We start from the raw sequence: 19,824 nt of genomic DNA, 5'->3' as shown, positions 1-19,824 counted from the left end.
TAAATTCAATTATTATAATAAATCATTCAATTCTTAGAAAAAGTTCAATTATTTTTAAGTAATTTAACAAAATTCTTTACAAAAATTCAATTATTTTCATAAATAATAAAATTCTCCAAGCAAATTCAATTATTTTCAAAAAAAATAAAATTTTTCACATAAATTCAATTATTTTCATAAATCATTTAATTCTTAGAAAAAGTTCAATTATTTTTAAGTAATTTAACAAAATTCTTCACAAAAATTTAATTATTTTCATAAATAATAAAATTATCCACGGAAATTCAATTATTTAAAAAAATTGTAATAAAATTATTCGAAAGAATTTAATTATTTCTTCAAATCTGTTTAAATTCTTTGAAACAATTAAACACAAAATTGAATATTAGAAATTCTGTTTAATAGAAATTTAGTCAATTGGAAATGCCGTTAAATAAAAATTAAGTTATAAACAGAAATTTTTTTGAATGAAAGTTCTGAAAAATAAAAACTAAGTTGAATAGAAATAATTCGAATTTGTTGAATAGAAATTGTGTTAAATAAACATTAAGTTAAATGGAAAATTAAATAAATATTAAGTTAAATATAATTTCTGTTCATTGAAAATTCTGTTAAATATACGAATTTTGTTTTTTAAATGAAAAATAAGTTAAATATAATTTCTGTTCATTGAAAATTCTGTTAAATATACGAATTTTGTTTTTTAAATGAAAAATAAGTTAAATATAATTTCTGTTCATTGAAAATTCTGTTAAAGAAAAATTCTTTCGAATGAAAATTGTGATAAAAAGAAAAATTAAGTTACATAGAAATTTTGTTGAATGGAAGTTCTGGTAAATAAAAATGGAAATTAAATAGAAATTGCATCGAATAGTATAAATGTGACAATATAAAAAATAAATGTTTCTTTTCAATAAATTAATAAATTCCCAAAATAAATAAATAAATTCCCAATTCAAAATTGAATATCAATTCTCAATTTCTCCCTCGCAATGTTGTGGGAATTAAAACTAAAATCCTCAATAGTAAAATAATTTTCCTACTTGATGCCTTCTTCTCTTGGCTCTCTTTTTGCGGAAGGCGCGTCCCTCAAACGTGAACTCCGCTGGCTGACCATTCGTCGAGAGGTTTGCGCGAGATTCTAGACGCGACGCCTCTTGGTTTATATACACATTATACAAACACACATCTGCATTTTAAAGAGGATCACAAATCTAAAATGTCAGTATATAGATGTGCGCCAGTGTTTGTATGTATGTCTATGCGTCTATGTCTTCTTCACCCACACACCAAAATACCGAAAAGAAACTTGTGTGATCGGGCCTGGGTCCATGAGCCAACGAGATGAGATGTAAGACTATAGGCCGCGGAGATTTCTTATTTCTGCTCTGGTAAATCTGTCGTCCCAGTCAGTGAGGCAACGAAGAGCGAGCTGTGCACCAGTGACCGTGTCCACTTTGTTGTCGTTGACGTTTTTCCATTTGACTTCATTTTAACTGATGTCAATTTTATCAATCATCAGAAAGTTGCTTTCCAAAATCTTTCTTCTTTCATTCGATGAATTGTATACAATATCGAGAGTGGGATAAATCTGCAAAAAAAAACAGTGTTTAGAATTTTTGTAATTTATGTTCTTCACGTATAGACAATTTTTATTAAATCAATGTCGATTGATAAATTTTATGTTAATTGACAAACTGTAGTTTTAATTGCAGTTTCAAATAGAAATTTTAATTTTATTTTTTATTTCTCGTTTTTCTTTCTGTGAAAAGTTTATGACGATGGGACATTGTGTTTGAAGAGCGAAGAGAAGAAAAAATTGAATGTTTAACGAGAATCAGATTTAAGCAACAAGTGAAATTTAATTTCGAGTTGTTTATGTAGCCGACGGGTCAACTATTTTCTTCCCCCATGGATCCTATTGTTTTAGGTGAGCCGTCATTTCGTTTCTTCGATTTATCTCTTGTTCGTTAATTTTTATTTTATTTTTCACATTTTGATTCTTATATTCTTCGATTAAATATTTTTAGGCAAAAAATTTTCTTTCTATTCCAAAGTGTTTTTTCATTCTGTATTTAAAATTTGTAATAAAATTGTTAATAATATTTATATTAACATTAATAAAAAATTTAATTAATTATTAATTAAGTTTGGGTTTAATTTTAATTAATCTTTGCTTCGGTTTTAATTAATTTTAAATAAAATTTTTATTTTGGTTTCAATTATAATTTTTTTTAATTTTAATTTCAATTTAGTTTTAATTTGAATTCCTTTTGGTTTTAATTTCAATTAATTTTGAATTCAATTTCAATTTTTTTTAGTTTTAATTTCAATTAATTTTGGTTTCAATTTTAATTAATCTTTATTGCTTCGGATTTAATTAATTTTGATTATAATTTTAATTTTTTTTCAATTCTAATTTTGATTTAAATTTTAATTCATTTTGGTTTCAATTTTATTTCATTTTATTTAAATTTTAATTCCTTTTGGTCTTAATTTAAATTAATTTTGGTTTCAAAATTTTAATTAATCTTTGCTTCGGTTTTAATTAATTTTAATTTTTGTTTCAATTCTAATTTTGATTTAAATTTTAATTCATTTTGGTTTCAATTTTATTTCAAATTTAATTCCATTTGGTTTTAATTTCAATATTAATTTTGGTTTCAACTTTATTTCATTTCGGTTTTAATTTCAATTCCCTTTGGTTTTAATTTTAATTAATTCTGGTTTCAATTTTAATTAACTTTGGTTTTAACTAATTCATTTCTATTTTAATTCAAATTAATAGTTTTTTCAAAAAATAATAATTTTAGAAAAAAATTATCATTTTTTTGTTTCGTAGTTTAATTTCATTTACGTGAATTAAACAAAATGTTCAAATTAAACAGCAAATATTAATTTGAATTAAAAATGAAAAATTGTAAATGAACTTGAATCGAAAAAATAAACGTATTTCAATTACCCATTCAATTGAAATAATGGAAATTTCGGTTCGGATTTCCCTTCGAATCGAAATCGCTACTCGTTTAATCTTAAACCGTTTTTCATTTTGGTTTACGATCTTATACAGTAAACAAAAAAGCGTAACGTATTTCATGTTTTAATTTAACACACTCTAATTGTGTAAATTCGCGAAATTTCCAATTAATCTCTGACCTATTAACCCCGGAGTGACAAACAATCGCAAAAACATCATTAATTCTTTTACATTGTATATTAACCGTATAAATATATGACTGCGACGAAAACGTGTAATAAATTATTAACATTAATTAACATTTTTTTTTCTTGTTTTGTTCATCGTCCGATCAATGAATTCGTCATGGATATAATCACTCGAAAGTTATTTCGAAAAGGTTCTCTAAAGCTGATAAAAGTCCATTCATACCAAAAGAAAAAAAAAGTTGTTACCAAACGTCTCGGAATCACTGCACGGTCTCGTGTCTTAATAAACCATAACCGCGAGAACACGCGATAAAGTAAATCAAATTTAGCTTTTGATAAACAAACGACAAAAAAAACTAGAGACGATATATGCGACGATAGAAATGGTTCATTGGTTCAATTAGTATTATAAAGTATAATATACAAATCTTTTTAAATGTCTCTCTCGCAACATCTGCTTTTAATAAATGCAAATATTTTTAAAGAATATAATTTTTAGCGTAAAATAAAAAAATTAACATCCGAAATTAGAAAAAAGATTTTTATTTATTTTGATGGTTTCAATTTTAATTCATTTTGATTTTAGTTATCTTTGGTTATAATTTTAATTTTTGTTTCAGTTTTAATTATTTAGTTTCAATTATTTTTCATTTTGGCCTCAATTTCTATTCTCGTTGCTTTTAATTTTAATTAATATGGTTTAAATTTTATTTCATTTTGGTTTCAATTTCAATTCTCTTTGGTTTTACTTTTAATTTTAATTAATTTTGATTTCAATTTTAATTAACTTTGATTTTAATTTTAACAAACTTCAGTTATAATTTTCATTAATTCTGGTTTCAATTTTAATTACCTTTGATTTTAATTTTAACAAACTTTGGTTATAATTTTAATTAATTAATTAGTTTTGGTTTTAATTCAAGTTAATAATTTAAAAAAAAAATTGCAAAGTTGAAAATAAAAATAACAGAACAAAAGAAACATTTAAAAAAAAATTTGTACACTATTTAAAGAAAAGATTTTTCGTGTTTTGAAAGACAATAAAGCAGATGCTGGAGGGATTCAGTAGCTACTGAACTAGTTTTAAAAATCCCTTTTACAAAATAGTTACCAATGCATAGCTATAGATTCATTAGTGTTCAATTAGTAGTGTTTGTCGTTAATAAACATTAAACACAGCTTTGAAAATATTCGTTGACAAAGGACTATTCAAATACACTCGGAATTAGCTACCGAGGGATTTTGCCGTTTGTTTCCAATATGTCATTTTTCTTTTTCCTTCTCTGCTTTTACCTCTCTTCATAGGCTTATACATACATACGATTCCTTATGTATATATTTAAACCCAAAAGTTTCACCAATACAATATTATACGTACTTTCCACAAAATTTTCCTAAAACAAACATTATACATTTAAAAAGGATAATAATCTTTACAAGGAATTTTATTTTTCTATCTTAAAATTCTTAATATTTTGACAAAAAAAGTTATTTACTACATTTTTTTTAAAAAATATTCCATAACGAACAGAAACAGAGCAATTATTATTAATAATAATAATAATAATAATAATAATAATAATATTATTTTATGTAACTATTAATTTAAATTAATTAATTAATTATTATTACAATTACTAGCAAATGTTACGCGCCCTTGCGAACGATAGGAAGAATTTAATTTATTATTATTTTGCAAATTTCAATTTTTTTTATTTTCAAATATCAACTTCAATTCTTGAATGATTTCTGATTCAAATTTTAAAAAATTATTCACTTATCAACTAATTAGGTAATTATTACTACTTATTATTTTCTACAATATTGATAAAATTCTTTTTAAGAATACAATTATTCTCATAAATAATAAAATTCTTGGCAGTCATTCAATTACTTTTAGAAATTCTAATTAAATTCTTCATAATAATTCAATTATTTTTATAAATAATAACATTCTTGTCAGAAATTCAATTATTTTTAAAATTTTCAAAAAAAATTCTTTATAATAATACAATTATTTTCACGAATAATAAAATTCTTCGCAAAAATTCAATTATTTTGGTAAATAAAAAAATTCTTCGCAAGAATTCAATTATTTTCAGAAATAATAAAATTTTTGTCGAGAATTCAATTATTTTTAAAAATTTTAACAAAGTTCTTTATAGCAATTTAATTATTTTCATAAATAATAAAATTCTTCGCAAAAATTCAATTATTTTGATAAATAGTAAAATTCTTCGCAAGAATTCAATTATTTTCAGAAATAGTAAAATTTTTGTCAGGAATTCAATTATTTTTAAAAATTTTAAACAAAGTTCTTTATAGAAATTCAATTATTTTCATAAATAATAAAATTTTTCGCAGAAAATCAATTATTTTTAGAAATTTTAATTAAAATCTTTATAAAAATTCATTTTCTTTCATAAATAATAAAATTCTTGGCAGGAATTCAATTATTTTTGGAAATTTTAACAAAGTTCTTTAGAGTAATTGAATTATTTTCATAAATAATAAAATTCAATAATTTTAGAAAACTTAATTAAAGATTGGAGATTTAATTAAACTTCTTGAATTTTGATTATTTAGTAAAAAATTTTTTTTTACTTTTAAAAAAATTTTCTATTTTTGCAGAAGCAAAAAAGAAATCTTGTGCAAGTTTTTCTGATCTTTTTTCTTTTCTATTTTTTTTTTCAATGAAATAAGAGAAATCTCGTAACGTATCGTTAATGTATTTTCGGGTATACACCACTCGTTGCAATCGCATGCAGGGGAAAAGATGTAGTGCATCCTCTTGGCTTTTTATCTTTTTTTTTCAGAGACAGCTTCTTTATTTATGGAGTATCATCCTCAAAAGCGAACTGTTTAGATGTCTAACTGTCGTGTATATGTCACACAAGAGTCATAATTTTTCTCATTAAATTCGTTGACAGTCGAAAGCAAAGTGGTTTTTAAGCGCTATTAGAAAAATCGCACGCGATCATTAATTTAGTAATTAATTTTGTTTTTTTCTCATTTTTGCTAATAACTAATAACAAATCATTATTATTTTATTTCAATATACCTAATTTTGGAAAATATTAAAACAAACAAATAATTTACTTTAGGGAATTTAGGGGAATTTTATTATTTGATTTAAATTGTTGAATCCAGGAGGTAAATCCTACATAGAATTTATTCCAAAAAAATATTCGATAACTCGAAGGAATATTTTTTTTTGAATAGACAATTTCTTTTTCGAAAATTAAAACTATGAAAAAGGTAAATTTTTATTACTTTGGAGAATTTGAGAGAATTTGAAAGAAATTGAGAGAAATTTTGAGAAAATCTCTGAGAGAGAGTTTACAAGTTTTAGAAGAGATTTTTTGACGTTTGTATTATGAGTTGACGTACACAAATCCATAAACACATATATAGTACAATATTCTTCATGTATAACTTTGACCGAGCTCGCATATACAGAAAACGGGTGCACGTAATATTATTAGACTTTTTCTCGCGACGGGTGATGAATGGCTGAGATCAAAGAAACCGACATAGCCAGTCAGTTTACACGCGTGTAATACACGTGTTTAGCCAAAGAAACTCAACTTGACTCTTAAGAGACGAACGTCCTTTTATACATATATACATAAACGCTTCAGTTTTTTAACTAAGGCAATAATAACCACAGAAACCAAAAATTTTCACCCTCCTTCCTTTCAATCACTCATCGCTCTATGCCTGACAAATAAACCTATATAATATTTCAAAAAAATTGAAAAAACATTCCTCATAATTTATTAGTTAATTTTTTAACATTATTTTAGTTTTATATTTTTATTTTATTTATCCAAAATTAAAATTCTTTTAGTTTTGATTTTTTTTCCTTAAATAATTGCAATTTTTGAAAATGCGAATTTTTTTTAACCCAATTGATAATTAAGAGAATGTTTTATTTATAATCTCGAATATTTGTTTAATGAAGAAATAATAAAATAAAAAATAATTTACTAAATTATTCGAAAGAAAAATCAATTAGAATCAAACCCAATAAATTAATTGCAACTGAATACAAAATGAATTAAAATTGAAACCAAACTCAATTAAAATCAAAACCAATGAAAGGAATTAAAATTGAAACCAAAATGAATTAAAATTTAAATCAAAATTAAATTAAAATTAATTAATTAATTAATTAATAATTAAAACAAAAATTATTTTTATTCATCCGAAATTAAAATTTTTATTAATTAGTTTCTTTCTTCAATAATCGCAAATTTTCAAAATGCGAATTTTTATTCACCCAAATTGATGAGAATTTTTTTATTTATAATCTCGTGTATTTGTTGAATGAAAAATAATGAAGAAATAAGAAAGAAATAATAAAAGAAATAATAAAGAAATAATAAAGAAAAAATAAAAAAAATAATAAAATAAAAAATAATTTACATACAGTAAATTAGTGGTATTAGTAAACATGGATATTTGAGAATTTAGCGCAAAAATATGTGGATGAAGAGAAACTTTTGGAGGCGTGTTTCGTTCGAATGATGGATGTCAAAGTCAGTGTATTATAGTTGAACATGTGCTTTATGCGACTGTCTATATAATGCATTCAGTGTTAATCTTGTGCATAATCCACTAAACACTAATTATCCTCTAGTCGTCTTCGTTCGTCTTACAGTCGGTCCTTTGATGATGGCGAATATCTCTCATTTGATTTAGATTTAGGTCTCTTTAGAATCGTTTTAATGACCTGCTCTCCTCTCTATTAAGTATATTATCAGCAATGATTTTTTTTACTTGTGCCAAATAAAGATTTGCTCCAAATCTATGGAAGAATAGTTCTGATGGAAACTGAGAGCAATTACTATTTTTTTATTTCAAACGATAAAAAAGAATTATTTTCTTTGTAATAAAAAACAGTTTTCTCTCTAGAAAATAATTTTCTTCAGAAAGAAGACTTTTTTTTAGAAAACAATTTGTTTAAAAAATTTTATTTTTCAAAATTACATAAAATTCAATCATTTTTTTCTTCAATAAAATAAACTTTTCATTCATGTAATAATAAACATAAAAAAATAATAATTGTTCAGTTTTTCTATCGAATAAAAAACAATAATTTTTTCTTTAATAAAATTAAAGAAACTTTACGTCCCATATAAAGATGTTTGTTAAACTTTCTAAAAATAATTGAATTCCCAACAAGAATTTTATTTTCTGCGAAAAATTTCATTATTTATGAAAATAATTGAATTTTTATATAGAATTCAATTAAAATTTCTAAAAATAATTGAATTCCTGTCAAGAATTTTATTATTTATGAAAATAATTGACTTTTAAAAAGAATTTAATTGAAATTTCTAAAAATAATTTATTTTCTGCAAAGAATTTTATTATTTATGAAAATAATTGAATTTCTGCGAAGAATTTTATTATTTACGAAAATAATTGAATTACTATAAAGAACTTTGTTAAAATTTTTAAAAATTATTGAATTCCTGTCAAAATTCTTTTATTATTTATGAAAATAATTGAATTTTTGCGAAGAATTTCAGTATATATGAAAATAATTGAATTTTTATTCAGACTTTTTTCAAAATAATTGAATTCTAGCACCAAATTTAATTAAAATTTTGAGAAATAGTTGAATTTTTTCGAGGAATTTTATAAAACTTTTAAAAAAATTTTTAAAAACGGAAAAAATAATTGATTTAATATAAAAAATAAATTAAATTAACATTTTTATTTACAGTATCGAATTTGAGAAAAAATAGAAAAAAATTGAGAAGTGTGTTTTGAAGAAATTCATAATGAGTTTCGGATTGCATCAAAGGCTCGAACCCTCATTACTATGACATGTGTCAAAAATTTTTTCCTGTTTTTTTTTGTTAGGAAATGAGGATTATTTCACAACTAGGGGACGAAAATTGCACTCTTCCTAGGAAGATCCTTCCTTTATTTCCAAGAATGATAAAAGCCGCAGAACTCTCAGAGTGACACAAATTAAATTCTTTTTCTTTTTGCTTCAAATAATGCCAGTACAGATGATAGCGCATTTAATAATGTCCTGAGTAGGAAAAAAATAGAATATTGCAAATAAATACTAACGTCGTTGTCAGTAAACCAAAACGAGCGAAATTACAACCAAAAAACACGTGATAAGAATTTTTCCTAAAAAGAATAAAATCCTAAAAAGAATTTTTCCAAAATAGAGTAATTCCGAAGAAGAATTTTTCCAAAACAAAAAAATTATTTTCCTAAGAACCATAGAATTAAATTTCAAATTTCGAAATTCGATAATAGGAAATTTGATTTCGATATGGAAACTCAATGAGAGATGAAAGAAGAGAAACGTAGGGAAACTAATTCGACGATTACATTAGAAAAAGAAGCGAATGTTTTTCTTCAATCGAATGAATTTTTTTTTTGATCGAAAATTTGATGAAATTTTTGCACTAAAGAATCATATTTATGATTTACTTTCGGATTGAGTAAGATGCATATATTATAACGGCTGAAATCGCCATTAAGTTTTAGAGGGGCAGAGGAAAAAAAAGAACGGCAAGCGGTGCCGTTGCAAAAACGCGTCTCCGTCGCTGCCGACGAAACACTTCCGAGAATCTCAGACTGCTGGTCTCTTAACGTCGTTCACAATCCTCCCCCATCCCTCGACTTTCGCTTTATCTTTATTTGCCGTATCCGCGGAACGTAGGTATTTATTGCTCTGTTCGTACTTCTCAACCCTTGTGACAAATTGCCTCAACTTTTACGGGTTTTTCAACCCAAAAAGAAAATAAATAAATAAAAATAAGATTTATTCTTTAAAAAAAAAGAGGAAAAAAAATCTTTGGTTTCTTACCTTTACTTGTTCCCACACTTCCTGTCAGAGAATTAAGTCCGGAAGTTTCAATCTAGTTGGTTTATAGTTTTATATTCCACAAAAATATTCCGATAAAATTTTGATGACGAAATTTCCTCTTTTCTTTCATTCGATGAGTTGAAAAGTAAAAATATTCCAGTATATAATTTTGATCCGAATTTGATAGTAAAAAGGAGTAACTTCCATTTTTTCTCTTTTCTTTCGTCCGATGAGCAATTTTGTATTCGCAAAAAAAAAAATTAAATCTTTGGTCCAAATTGTTAGCAAAATACTAATTTCCATTTTCTTTCCTCTCTTTTTCGACGACTTGTATGTAAATATTGATCCAAGAATTTCAATTTCCATTTATCCTCTTCTTATTTGATACCTAAAAACAAAATTTGATTTCAGTACATTCAGTATATTATATAAATATAAATAACAGTTTTATTGAAAATCATAAAAATTGGTAAATTTCTTCATTAAAAAAATATTGTTTCAGTAGAAAATCTCAAAATAACAAAATGGAAACAAGAATAAGTCCTGCGCAAAATTGATTTCTTTTTGATTAATTTCTATAAATGTGAAATCAATTTAAACTGAGATTGAAATTTGCCAGCGGTTTATTACACTTAGCATTCCACGTTTCGGCTTCCTGCAGAATCAAGTGGCAGGAGACCAAGAATTTCAGTTCCGTGAGCTTTAGCGACTCTTTCACTGGTTGCAATTTCCCTTGAAAAATTTATTGCGTGCAGAGATCGAGAACTGAGAATGGAATGAACAAAAGTAGATTGTATGTTTAAAGATAGATTCGTCGATGATGTTATTATATTCAACGAGTGTTTTCTCCCTTCTCAATAATTATTATTGTTTGCCGGAGGAATTGAATTTTCAATTAAAACTCTCTTGAGGCAGAAGAATTGGATTTTCAATTAAAATTTTCGAATGAAGAATTGAATTTTCAATTAAAGCATTTGAAAGAAGAATTGAATCTTCACTAAAAAATTACGAAAAAAAATAGTTTAGAGAAAGAAATATAATGTAGATTTAGAATCAGTGAAACCAATCACGAGTATAGAGAGAAAAAGAAATAGAAAAATAACATATTTTTATTTTCTTTCTTAAAAAAAAGAAGCTTGTGAATTCGTTTTAAATTCTGTAATAAAGTGTTTAAAGAAGGATATTGAACCTTGAGAGCAGTCTCACGTATACCATAAAAGCTTTAACGCCCTGTGTTTATGAGTTCTATGTGAAGAAAACAAACCTATTGGGGCTTTGAATTTTTATTTCTAAATGAACCGTAGTGAATGGTGTCACCAAAAAAAAATTCCCATGGCACAAAATTAAAAGGCACAAAAAATAAGCTGTCGAGCTAATCGACAATTTTATAAACTAATCGGCAAATTAAGTCCACTTTCAAAAGAAAAATACTATTTTGTTAATTTTTAATTTAATTTTACCCTTTTTATTTAAGTGTTATATGATCACTGGCTTCGCGTCGTTAATTAATTTTAAAAAAGGGTCGAAAAAGTAATTTTTGCTCCTTTTTATTAATTAAAAATAATTTTTGCTCCCTTTTATTAATTAAGAGAATTAAAGTCCTTTCAATTAATTTAAAACTGAAGACAAAGTAGTAAAAAAAAGTAGAAAACGAAAAATAAAATTTGACAAAATTACCAATTGTTTCAATTTTTTAAAATTGTTTCGGAGAATTCAATTATCTTCCAAAAATTTTAATTACAATTTTTCAAAAATTTAATTTTTAAATTTGAATTTCTAAATTAAATTAATATTCAAAGCTTAAATAATTTTTTGTTTACTAAATATTTAAAATACCTAGTTATTGTTATTCATTTTTCACAGGAATTGAGATTTTAAATAATTTTATAGTAAAACTTTTTGAAATTTAAGTATTTCTAAATATTTACAGCTGAATTCTTCTAAAATCCAATTATTTTCTACAATTTTAAGTGTAATTAATTTTCATTTTCATAATTTTTCATAAAAAATTTCTAAAAATAATTGAATTCCTGCCAAAAAATTTATTATGTATGAAAAAAATTGAATTTTTATAAAGAATAAATTTAATTACGATTTCTAAAAATAATTGATTTTCATCAATCCTGCCAAGAAGTTTTTTAAAATATTTTAAATAATTGATTTCTTTTCAACATTATATTATAAAATTGAATTCCAGTGAAGATTTTATTATTTATCCTAATAATTGAATTTTTACGAAGAATTTTATGAAAAATTCTTTTTAAATAATTCAATTCGTTTGTGAAATTTTATTAAAATAGTTGATATTGAAAATAATTGAATTTCAGTGATGAATTCTGTTATTTGTGAAAATAATTGAATTCTTGCGAAAAATTGTCTTAAGATTTTTTAGAACAATTATTTTTTTCATTACCTACTACTTAATAAATTTTGTATAAGTTCTTTTTAACTTTCGAATCTTTTATATCAAAATTTCGCATTTTCGTTCTTTTTCTCCCCTAAATGTAAAATACTTTTTAAAAAATTAGATATTTATTTTATTCCCGTGTTTTTATACGATGCCTGGGAATTTTGTTACTAAATTGAAATTTTGTTACTACAATGAAATTTTGTTGCTAAATTGAAATTTTGAAATGAAAAAGCTTCTTTATACGAAAGTTGGTACGAAAGAGAGATTTTGAAATTGTGTTATAGAGTAAAATCTTAAATAGAAAGGGCAGAAGATGGAGAATGAGACAGCGTAACTGACAGGCCAAGTGGATGTAAGTAGATGTGCAACACTTATTTGTCGGCATACAGGGCAAAACTCGAGTCTCCAAGACCGTATCTATGGCTGCATTCCGTGGTGAGAGTCTAGTAAATGATGCCTGACGTTGTCGGCCCCATACGCCTTTCAATCCTCTTATTATTCCCCCCGCTAGAACTTTGCAGCGTTTAATTAAAGCTAAGAAACTACGAAAAACAAAACAAAAGCAAAAAATAATACAAAACATAACTTTTACTATATATTCTTACCAAATTAATTTCCCTTCCAGAGAATAATCCAAATATCGGAGGACAGCAACATCAGCAATCGCAACAGCAACAACAACAACAATATGGTGAGGTGAATCAACTGGGCGGTGTATTCGTAAACGGTCGACCTCTGCCAAATGCCGTTAGAATGAGAATTGTCGAATTAGCTCAACTTGGAATCAGGCCGTGTGACATTTCGAGACAATTGCGAGTCAGTCATGGATGTGTCAGTAAAATTTTAGCTCGTTATCATGAAACTGGAAGTATTTTACCGGGTGCAATTGGCGGCAGTAAACCTCGTGTGACAACGCCAAAGGTCGTTCAATACATAAAGCAATTGAAATCCAAGGATCCGGGAATTTTCGCCTGGGAAATTAGAGATCGATTATTGTCCGATGGTATTTGTGACAAGTACAATGTTCCCTCAGTGTCCAGTATCTCGAGAATATTGAGAAATAAGGTCGGCGCTGCCGCGGCAGTTGCGGCCGCCGCCGCTGCAGCAATTCACCATCATCCGCATCATCATCATCACCATCATCATCTTTACGCAGCGGCCGCCGCGGCTGGAGCTGCTCTCTGTCCTGTTCCATATCCCCCGACGCCTTATCACACCGCACCGCCTTCTGTCACACATCATCATCACCATCATCAAGGTGAGTTGCAAATTTTCCCATCTACTCTTCTTCTTCTTCTTCTTAAAAATCTAAAGAAAAATCAGGCTTCGTACTCGAAACTTCATTATTAAAAAGTATAGCAAAATGTTCCTTAAAGACTGTAAAAAGTGGTAAAAAAAGTCGAAAAATTAAATACGGCAACTCAATTTTTTATAATTTCTAAATTAAATTACATACATTCAAATTTCATTTTATATTTGAAATTAAAATTTTCAAAGATTTCAATTTAAAAATCCTTTGAACTTTAATTATTTTTAAAAAAATCACTCCACAAAACTCCTAATATTTAATTATTAACTAAAATTTTAACTGAAATTCAATTTTAAGAATTCAATTATTCAAATTCAAAAAAATATAATTTAATGAATATTTCTTAAAATTGACTTCTTATATAAAGAATTCTATGAAATTTTTTTAAAAATATACGCAATTCAATTATTTCGAAGAATTTTAATAAAATTTTTGAAAATAATTTAATTCTTGCGAAGTTTTTTATTACTTAAGAAAATAATTGAATTTTTATAAAGAATTTTTTCAAATTTTTTAAAAATAATTGAATTCTTGCGAAGAATTTTACTATTTATAAAAATAATTGAATTTTTGCGAAGAATTTTACTATTTATAAAAATAATTGAATTTTTGCGAAGATTTTTACTCTATATATGAAAATAATTGAATTTTTCAGAAGAATTTTATTATTTTTGAAAGTAATTGATTTTTTATTAAGAATTTAAAAAAAAAATTTTAAAATCATTTAATTTTTGCTAAGAATTTATCTATTTATGAAAATAATTGAATTTTTGCAAAGAATTTTTCAAATTTTTTAAAAATAATTGAATTCTTGCGAAGAAGAATTTTACTATTTATAAAAATAATTGAATTTTTGAGAAGAATTTTATTAAACTTTCAGAAAATAATTGAATTCTAGTGAAGAATTTTACTATTTATGAAAATAATTGAATTTTTGAGAAGAATTTTAACTTTTATCAAAATAATTGAATTTTTGCGAAGAATTTTATTAAACTTTTTGAAAATAATTGAATTATTTTGTGAAATTCTATTGAAATCGTAGATATTAAAAATAATTGAAATACTGCGATGAGTTTAATTAGTTATGAAAATAATTGAATTTTTGCAAAGAATTTCATTCAAATTTTGAAAAAATAATTGAAATCTAGCGAAGAAGTTTATTAACTTTTTTTTTAAATAATTGAATTCTTGCGAAGATTTTTATAAAAATTTTTAAATAATTGATTTTTTTCTAAGAATTTTATGAAAATTGTGTTTAAAATAATAGAATTCCTTGTGAAAAATTTATTATTGAAGGAAATAATTATTGAATATTTCCAAAAAATGTTATGAAATTTTTTTAAAATAAATTCTTTTTTTTTATTTTCGTTTTTAATATTAAAGGTATAAAAGTTTTTTATTAAAATGGTAGATATTTTAACAGATATTAAAATAGTAGATTATTGAATTTCAAAAAAATTTTTTGATAAGAATTGAATTGTTTGAAAGAATTTTATTAAAATTTTTTTCAATTATTGTTTCTAAGAATTTTATTTAAATTTTTGAGAGTAATTTTTCTATTTCAACTATTAACGAATTTATAATTTTCTATAGAAAATTTTTTATTTCAATTGTTAGCTGAATTAAAACAGTGTAAATTTTTAAAAAAAGAAAAAAAGTAGCTTTTAGTGTCACAAATCTAAAAAAGTATAAAAATAGTAGCGAATCGTAAAAAAAGTAGTAAATAGTAGGTTTTTTGTATAGATGAGTACGAAGCCTGAAAAAATGAAAATTTACCTCCGTCTAGAAGAGTAGATCCAATATTTCCGTCAGCCACTGCAACTGAAAGTCTCGATTCAGTTTTAGCTGTGAGCTCGCGGAGTCTGACGGAACAGCCTCTTTTTCTTCCTCATCCGTAATTCCACTGCGTTTCCAGTGGGCTTAACAACTGCAAGTACGGGGAGTAAACTCTCAACGCCATCGCCACCGACGACGACAACATCGGCAAATTCTCTTGGACATCATCAGACGAATTATGGAGTCCATTGGCCGAGTTCGCACTCCGTTCACGATATTCTCTCATCATCGGTTCCATTAGTATCGAACTCCACTGCTACATCGTCGGCCCTCTGTTCGATTAACCAAAATCATCATTTAAACAATAATAATAATAATAGTCATCATCACAATAATAATAGTAGTGGTGGCAGTAGCAGTAGTATTGCCAGTAATAATGACGAATCATCACCTTCGAATTATCATTATCATCAACAGTATTACGCGTCCGCACTCTATCACCATCATCATCATCATCGCGGTCATTCGGGTCTCGTTCCCTCCAGTACTGTCCAACTTCAATCATCCATGAATAATTTAAGTCAACCAGCCAGTCCCTGTAATTAAAATAATGTAAATATTATTTAATTCAAGCAAAAATTTATTCAATTTTCAAGAATCAATTAATTAATAATCCTCGGATCGACTTTAATTTTTTATCTTCAATTTTCTCGAATAATTTCAGAGTCAAAATTTAATTAAAAGAAAAATGTTCACTTATCAACTTATTAACTAATTAATTTCACGTACTATAAAAATCGTAATAAATCGATTCGATGGAAAGAAAAATTAATTTCGAATAATTAATTAAATTAAATTCTGTTAAAGTAAATTAATTAATTAATTCTGTCAATTAAATTTTGAACTAATGATAATAAAAATTATCAAATAATTAATTTATTAATAAAAAATTCCCTGTGAATGTATAAATTCTGTAAATCTAAATTATTTGCTAAAAAAACAATTTATTGATCACAACGTTCTTAAAAATTCTATAAGAAAATATTTAATTAAAATTTATTTAAAAATTATAAATAAAAAAAGATTCTTTTATTTTGACTCGTTTTTCTCTCTCAAACGAAAAATTCTTTAATTCTTTAATTTAGTGCGATTTTACACCAAAGATTAATATTTAGTGAAAATAATAATTTTTTTTTATAATAAAGAACATTGCAAAAATTTATTTAAATTATGAACAAAGAAACATTTCTATTTACTTCGAAATTTATTGCAACAATGTGTATAAAAGTTTGTAAACTCGTAATTTTCCTGATATCTTCTACATTGAAAAATGATTTCATTAGATTTCTGTCTTCTTAAACTCAATGGTGCCTAACTGATGAGTGTAAGAAAATTCGTTTAAGCAATTCCTAAAGATCTGCCAAAGTACTTGGTCCAAATTCAAAATGAAATTTGATGATTTTCATTTGCAGAAAATACATTTTTCTTTATACATATCTATACTAAACTTATTCAAATATATATGCTTGAGGAGTTACGAAATTTGAAGAATGATATGTGAAACAATTTTTGATAATTTTGTGGCATATGGAAAGCGCGTGCCTTGTAAACTGCACTCGTGCGTTAAATTGAAAACTTAAAAGTTGAAAGCGCATCGATCAATTGAAACGGAAGTGTTTGTCAAAGAAAAAAAAAATTCCTAAAACTATTCAAGATGGAAAATTTTGTCATGAAATCTGTTTTCATTTAAGTTTCCCAATTAAGTTGTGTGTCAATCAAAAGTAGATTTATTTTTATTCCCCTAGAGAAATAGAAAAAAATTCCACAACTATATTGACTTTGAAATGAGGAAAATAATTTTAATTATTTTCTAATAAAGACAGAAAATTAATTTTTCTATATTTTTAATTTGAAAAAATACATTGAAATTAGTATTTTCTGAGAAAACAAAATTATTTCTCTTTTTTTAATTTGATTGAATTTTTAATTAAATTCAATTCATAATTAAAAAATACTAACGATTTAAATGGTTCATTTTGGAATTTTTCGACAATTAACGATTTTGTTAATTTTTCCTTATCTTTTGCTTTTAATTTCAATTTATTTTCGATTCTTCAAATAATTAATTTTTTTTGACAAACTTCTTCAATTTTATATGCAATTTCCTATTTTTGTTTTTGAGAAAAAACTATGTATATAATAAATTTTAAGTACGACTGTTTATAAAAGAAAAAAGATGTAAATATTGAATGCTTGGTCCAAGCTCAAAAAATATGGACAAATAATAACGAATTGACTATTTTGGTATATATTTTATTGCCAGAAGCAAAAAAATATGCGCCGTCTAAATAAATATTTATGAGCGTATAATTTTAAGACAATTATATAATAATATAGTGATTTATAGAAAAATTGATTTACACTGTACGGCAAAAATGTATATATTACCGATTATAATTGTAAGAGAAAAGAAGTGCCTTTAAAGATATAGTGATATTTATTCGGCAGTGAGACAATATTTTAAATATTCATTGAATAAATGTTTTTTCACAATTTAAAATCAAATTTTTATTAATTTACCAACAGAAAAATGAAAGAAAACTGTTTTTTTTAATTCTTTTCTCTGAATAATCTAGTTTTCTTTATTAATAAGTTGATTTTTTTATTTTTTCTCTTCAGGTTTCAAGAAAAACTAAATTTTGTTTTCCCTAACTTTTCCCTGATTTCCAGACTGAATTTTGACTTTTTCTCTTATCATAAATATTTTTTGAAAATCGTTACTGTAACTATTTTTACATTATCAAGATTTCAATTATTTTCTAGAATTTTTAACTAAAATTCTTCTCTAAATCAATTATTTTTGAAAATTTTCGAGTTTTTTAAGAATTCAATTATTCAAAGAAAACAAAAGTTCAACTAAATTATTTCTGAAATTTATTGTTTACAATTCAATTTTATGAAATTTCAATTATTGGAGAATGTTTTCAATTAAAAGATATATTCAAAAATTTAACTATTTTTAAAAGTTTTACATAAATTTTTCAAACTAGAAAATTGAAAATTATGAATTAAAACTATTCAAAATTTAAATTTTGTAAAATTTTAACCTGTAATCTTTTAAAATTCAATTATTTTTGGACTTTCTAAGTAAATTCAATTATTTATAAAAACTTACGCCTTTAAAACTCTTTTAACTCTTCTGAAATTCAATTCCTTTTGGACTTTTCTTAGTAAATTCAATTATTTATAAAAATTGTAAACGCAACTTACTCTTCTAAAATTCAATTATTTTTGGACATTTTTTAGTAAATCTAATTATTTATAAAAATTGTAAACGCAACTCTTCTAAAATTCTATTATTTTTGGACTTTTTTTTAGTAAATTCAATTACTTATAAAAATTGTAAACGCAACTCTTCTAAAATTCAATTATTTTTGGACTTTTTTTTAGTAAATTAAATTATTTATAAAAATTATAAACGCAACTCTTCTTAAAATCAATTATTTTTGGATTTTTTAAGTAAAAAATGATTTGGCAATTAATTTATAAAAGTAATAATTTTGATAGTCAAAAATAGAAAAAAACCTAAGGTTTTTCATTAAAAGTTGTAGTGACTACAAAGTTTATAAATGAAACAAAAAAGAATTCAAAAAAATATTAAATTTTTTTAATATATTTTTAATTGTTACTGGAGAAAAGCCAAAAGCCAAAATCTAAAATTTTTCTTAAGAATTCTAAAAATTTAATGTTTTTCAGTAATTTTTACAAAATTCACTAACTTTTCTCTGATTTCCCTGATTTGTGTCAACGCTTTCCTTTTAATTTGATTTCATTTGATTCTCGATTAATAAGTTTTCATTTTCATTTTAATTTAATTCTCGATTAGCAAGTTAGGTAAATTTTTACTTTTCTTATATTTAATTTAATTTAATTTTACCTCATTTATCATCTTTTATTGAAGTTCGCTTTTAACAATCAAAAGTATTTTCAAACTATTTTCAAATCAAATAGCTTTAAAAATTTTATAATTAGAATAGTAATAATAGTATAGTAACTAGAGTAGAAATGAAAAATTTTGACTAAATCTCAAATTTAACCACATGTATATAGAAAAGTGTTGTAAAAAAAGCATATGCGTGAGGAGATGTGCGTAATAAGGACGGTGCGGCGCGCCAAGCCGTCCCTTTGAAATACGAATATTCCTTCAACTCCGCCCTAAGATTCTCTATCACATATTATATAGTCGCGCTCAAAGAAAAGGCAAAAGGCTATACTAGAACTAACCCAGAGCTTACGTGCTCGTTTTCACTGAAACATCGTTTC

The 19,824-nt window shown here is 24.6% G+C and overlaps 1 protein-coding gene across 1 annotated transcript; it reads left to right on the top strand.

Annotated features, from left to right (window-relative positions):
- Positions 1-1,084: 1,084 nt before the first annotated feature.
- Positions 1,085-16,216, top strand: LOC122502013 (paired box pox-meso protein-like). Its single transcript, XM_043611855.1, has 3 exons — positions 1,085-1,930; positions 13,042-13,674; positions 15,641-16,216. The coding sequence occupies exons 1-3, from the start codon at positions 1,912-1,914 to the stop codon at positions 16,105-16,107; spliced, it is 1,119 nt and encodes a 372-aa protein (XP_043467790.1). The 5' UTR covers positions 1,085-1,911; the 3' UTR covers positions 16,108-16,216.
- The last annotated feature ends 3,608 nt before the right edge of the window (positions 16,217-19,824 follow it).

This window comes from Leptopilina heterotoma, unplaced genomic scaffold (assembly GCF_015476425.1).
Source record: "Leptopilina heterotoma isolate Lh14 unplaced genomic scaffold, ASM1547642v1 Lhet_22, whole genome shotgun sequence".
Lineage (NCBI taxonomy): Eukaryota > Metazoa > Arthropoda > Insecta > Hymenoptera > Figitidae > Leptopilina > Leptopilina heterotoma.
This window is presented reverse-complemented; position numbering and strand designations above follow the sequence as displayed.

Bases quoted from the DNA above. Each gene is read 5' to 3' on its own strand.
- LOC122502013 (XM_043611855.1), top strand. The intron at 13,675-15,640 runs GTGAGTTGCAAA...CTGCGTTTCCAG, and splicing joins TCATCATCACCATCATCAAG to TGGGCTTAACAACTGCAAGT.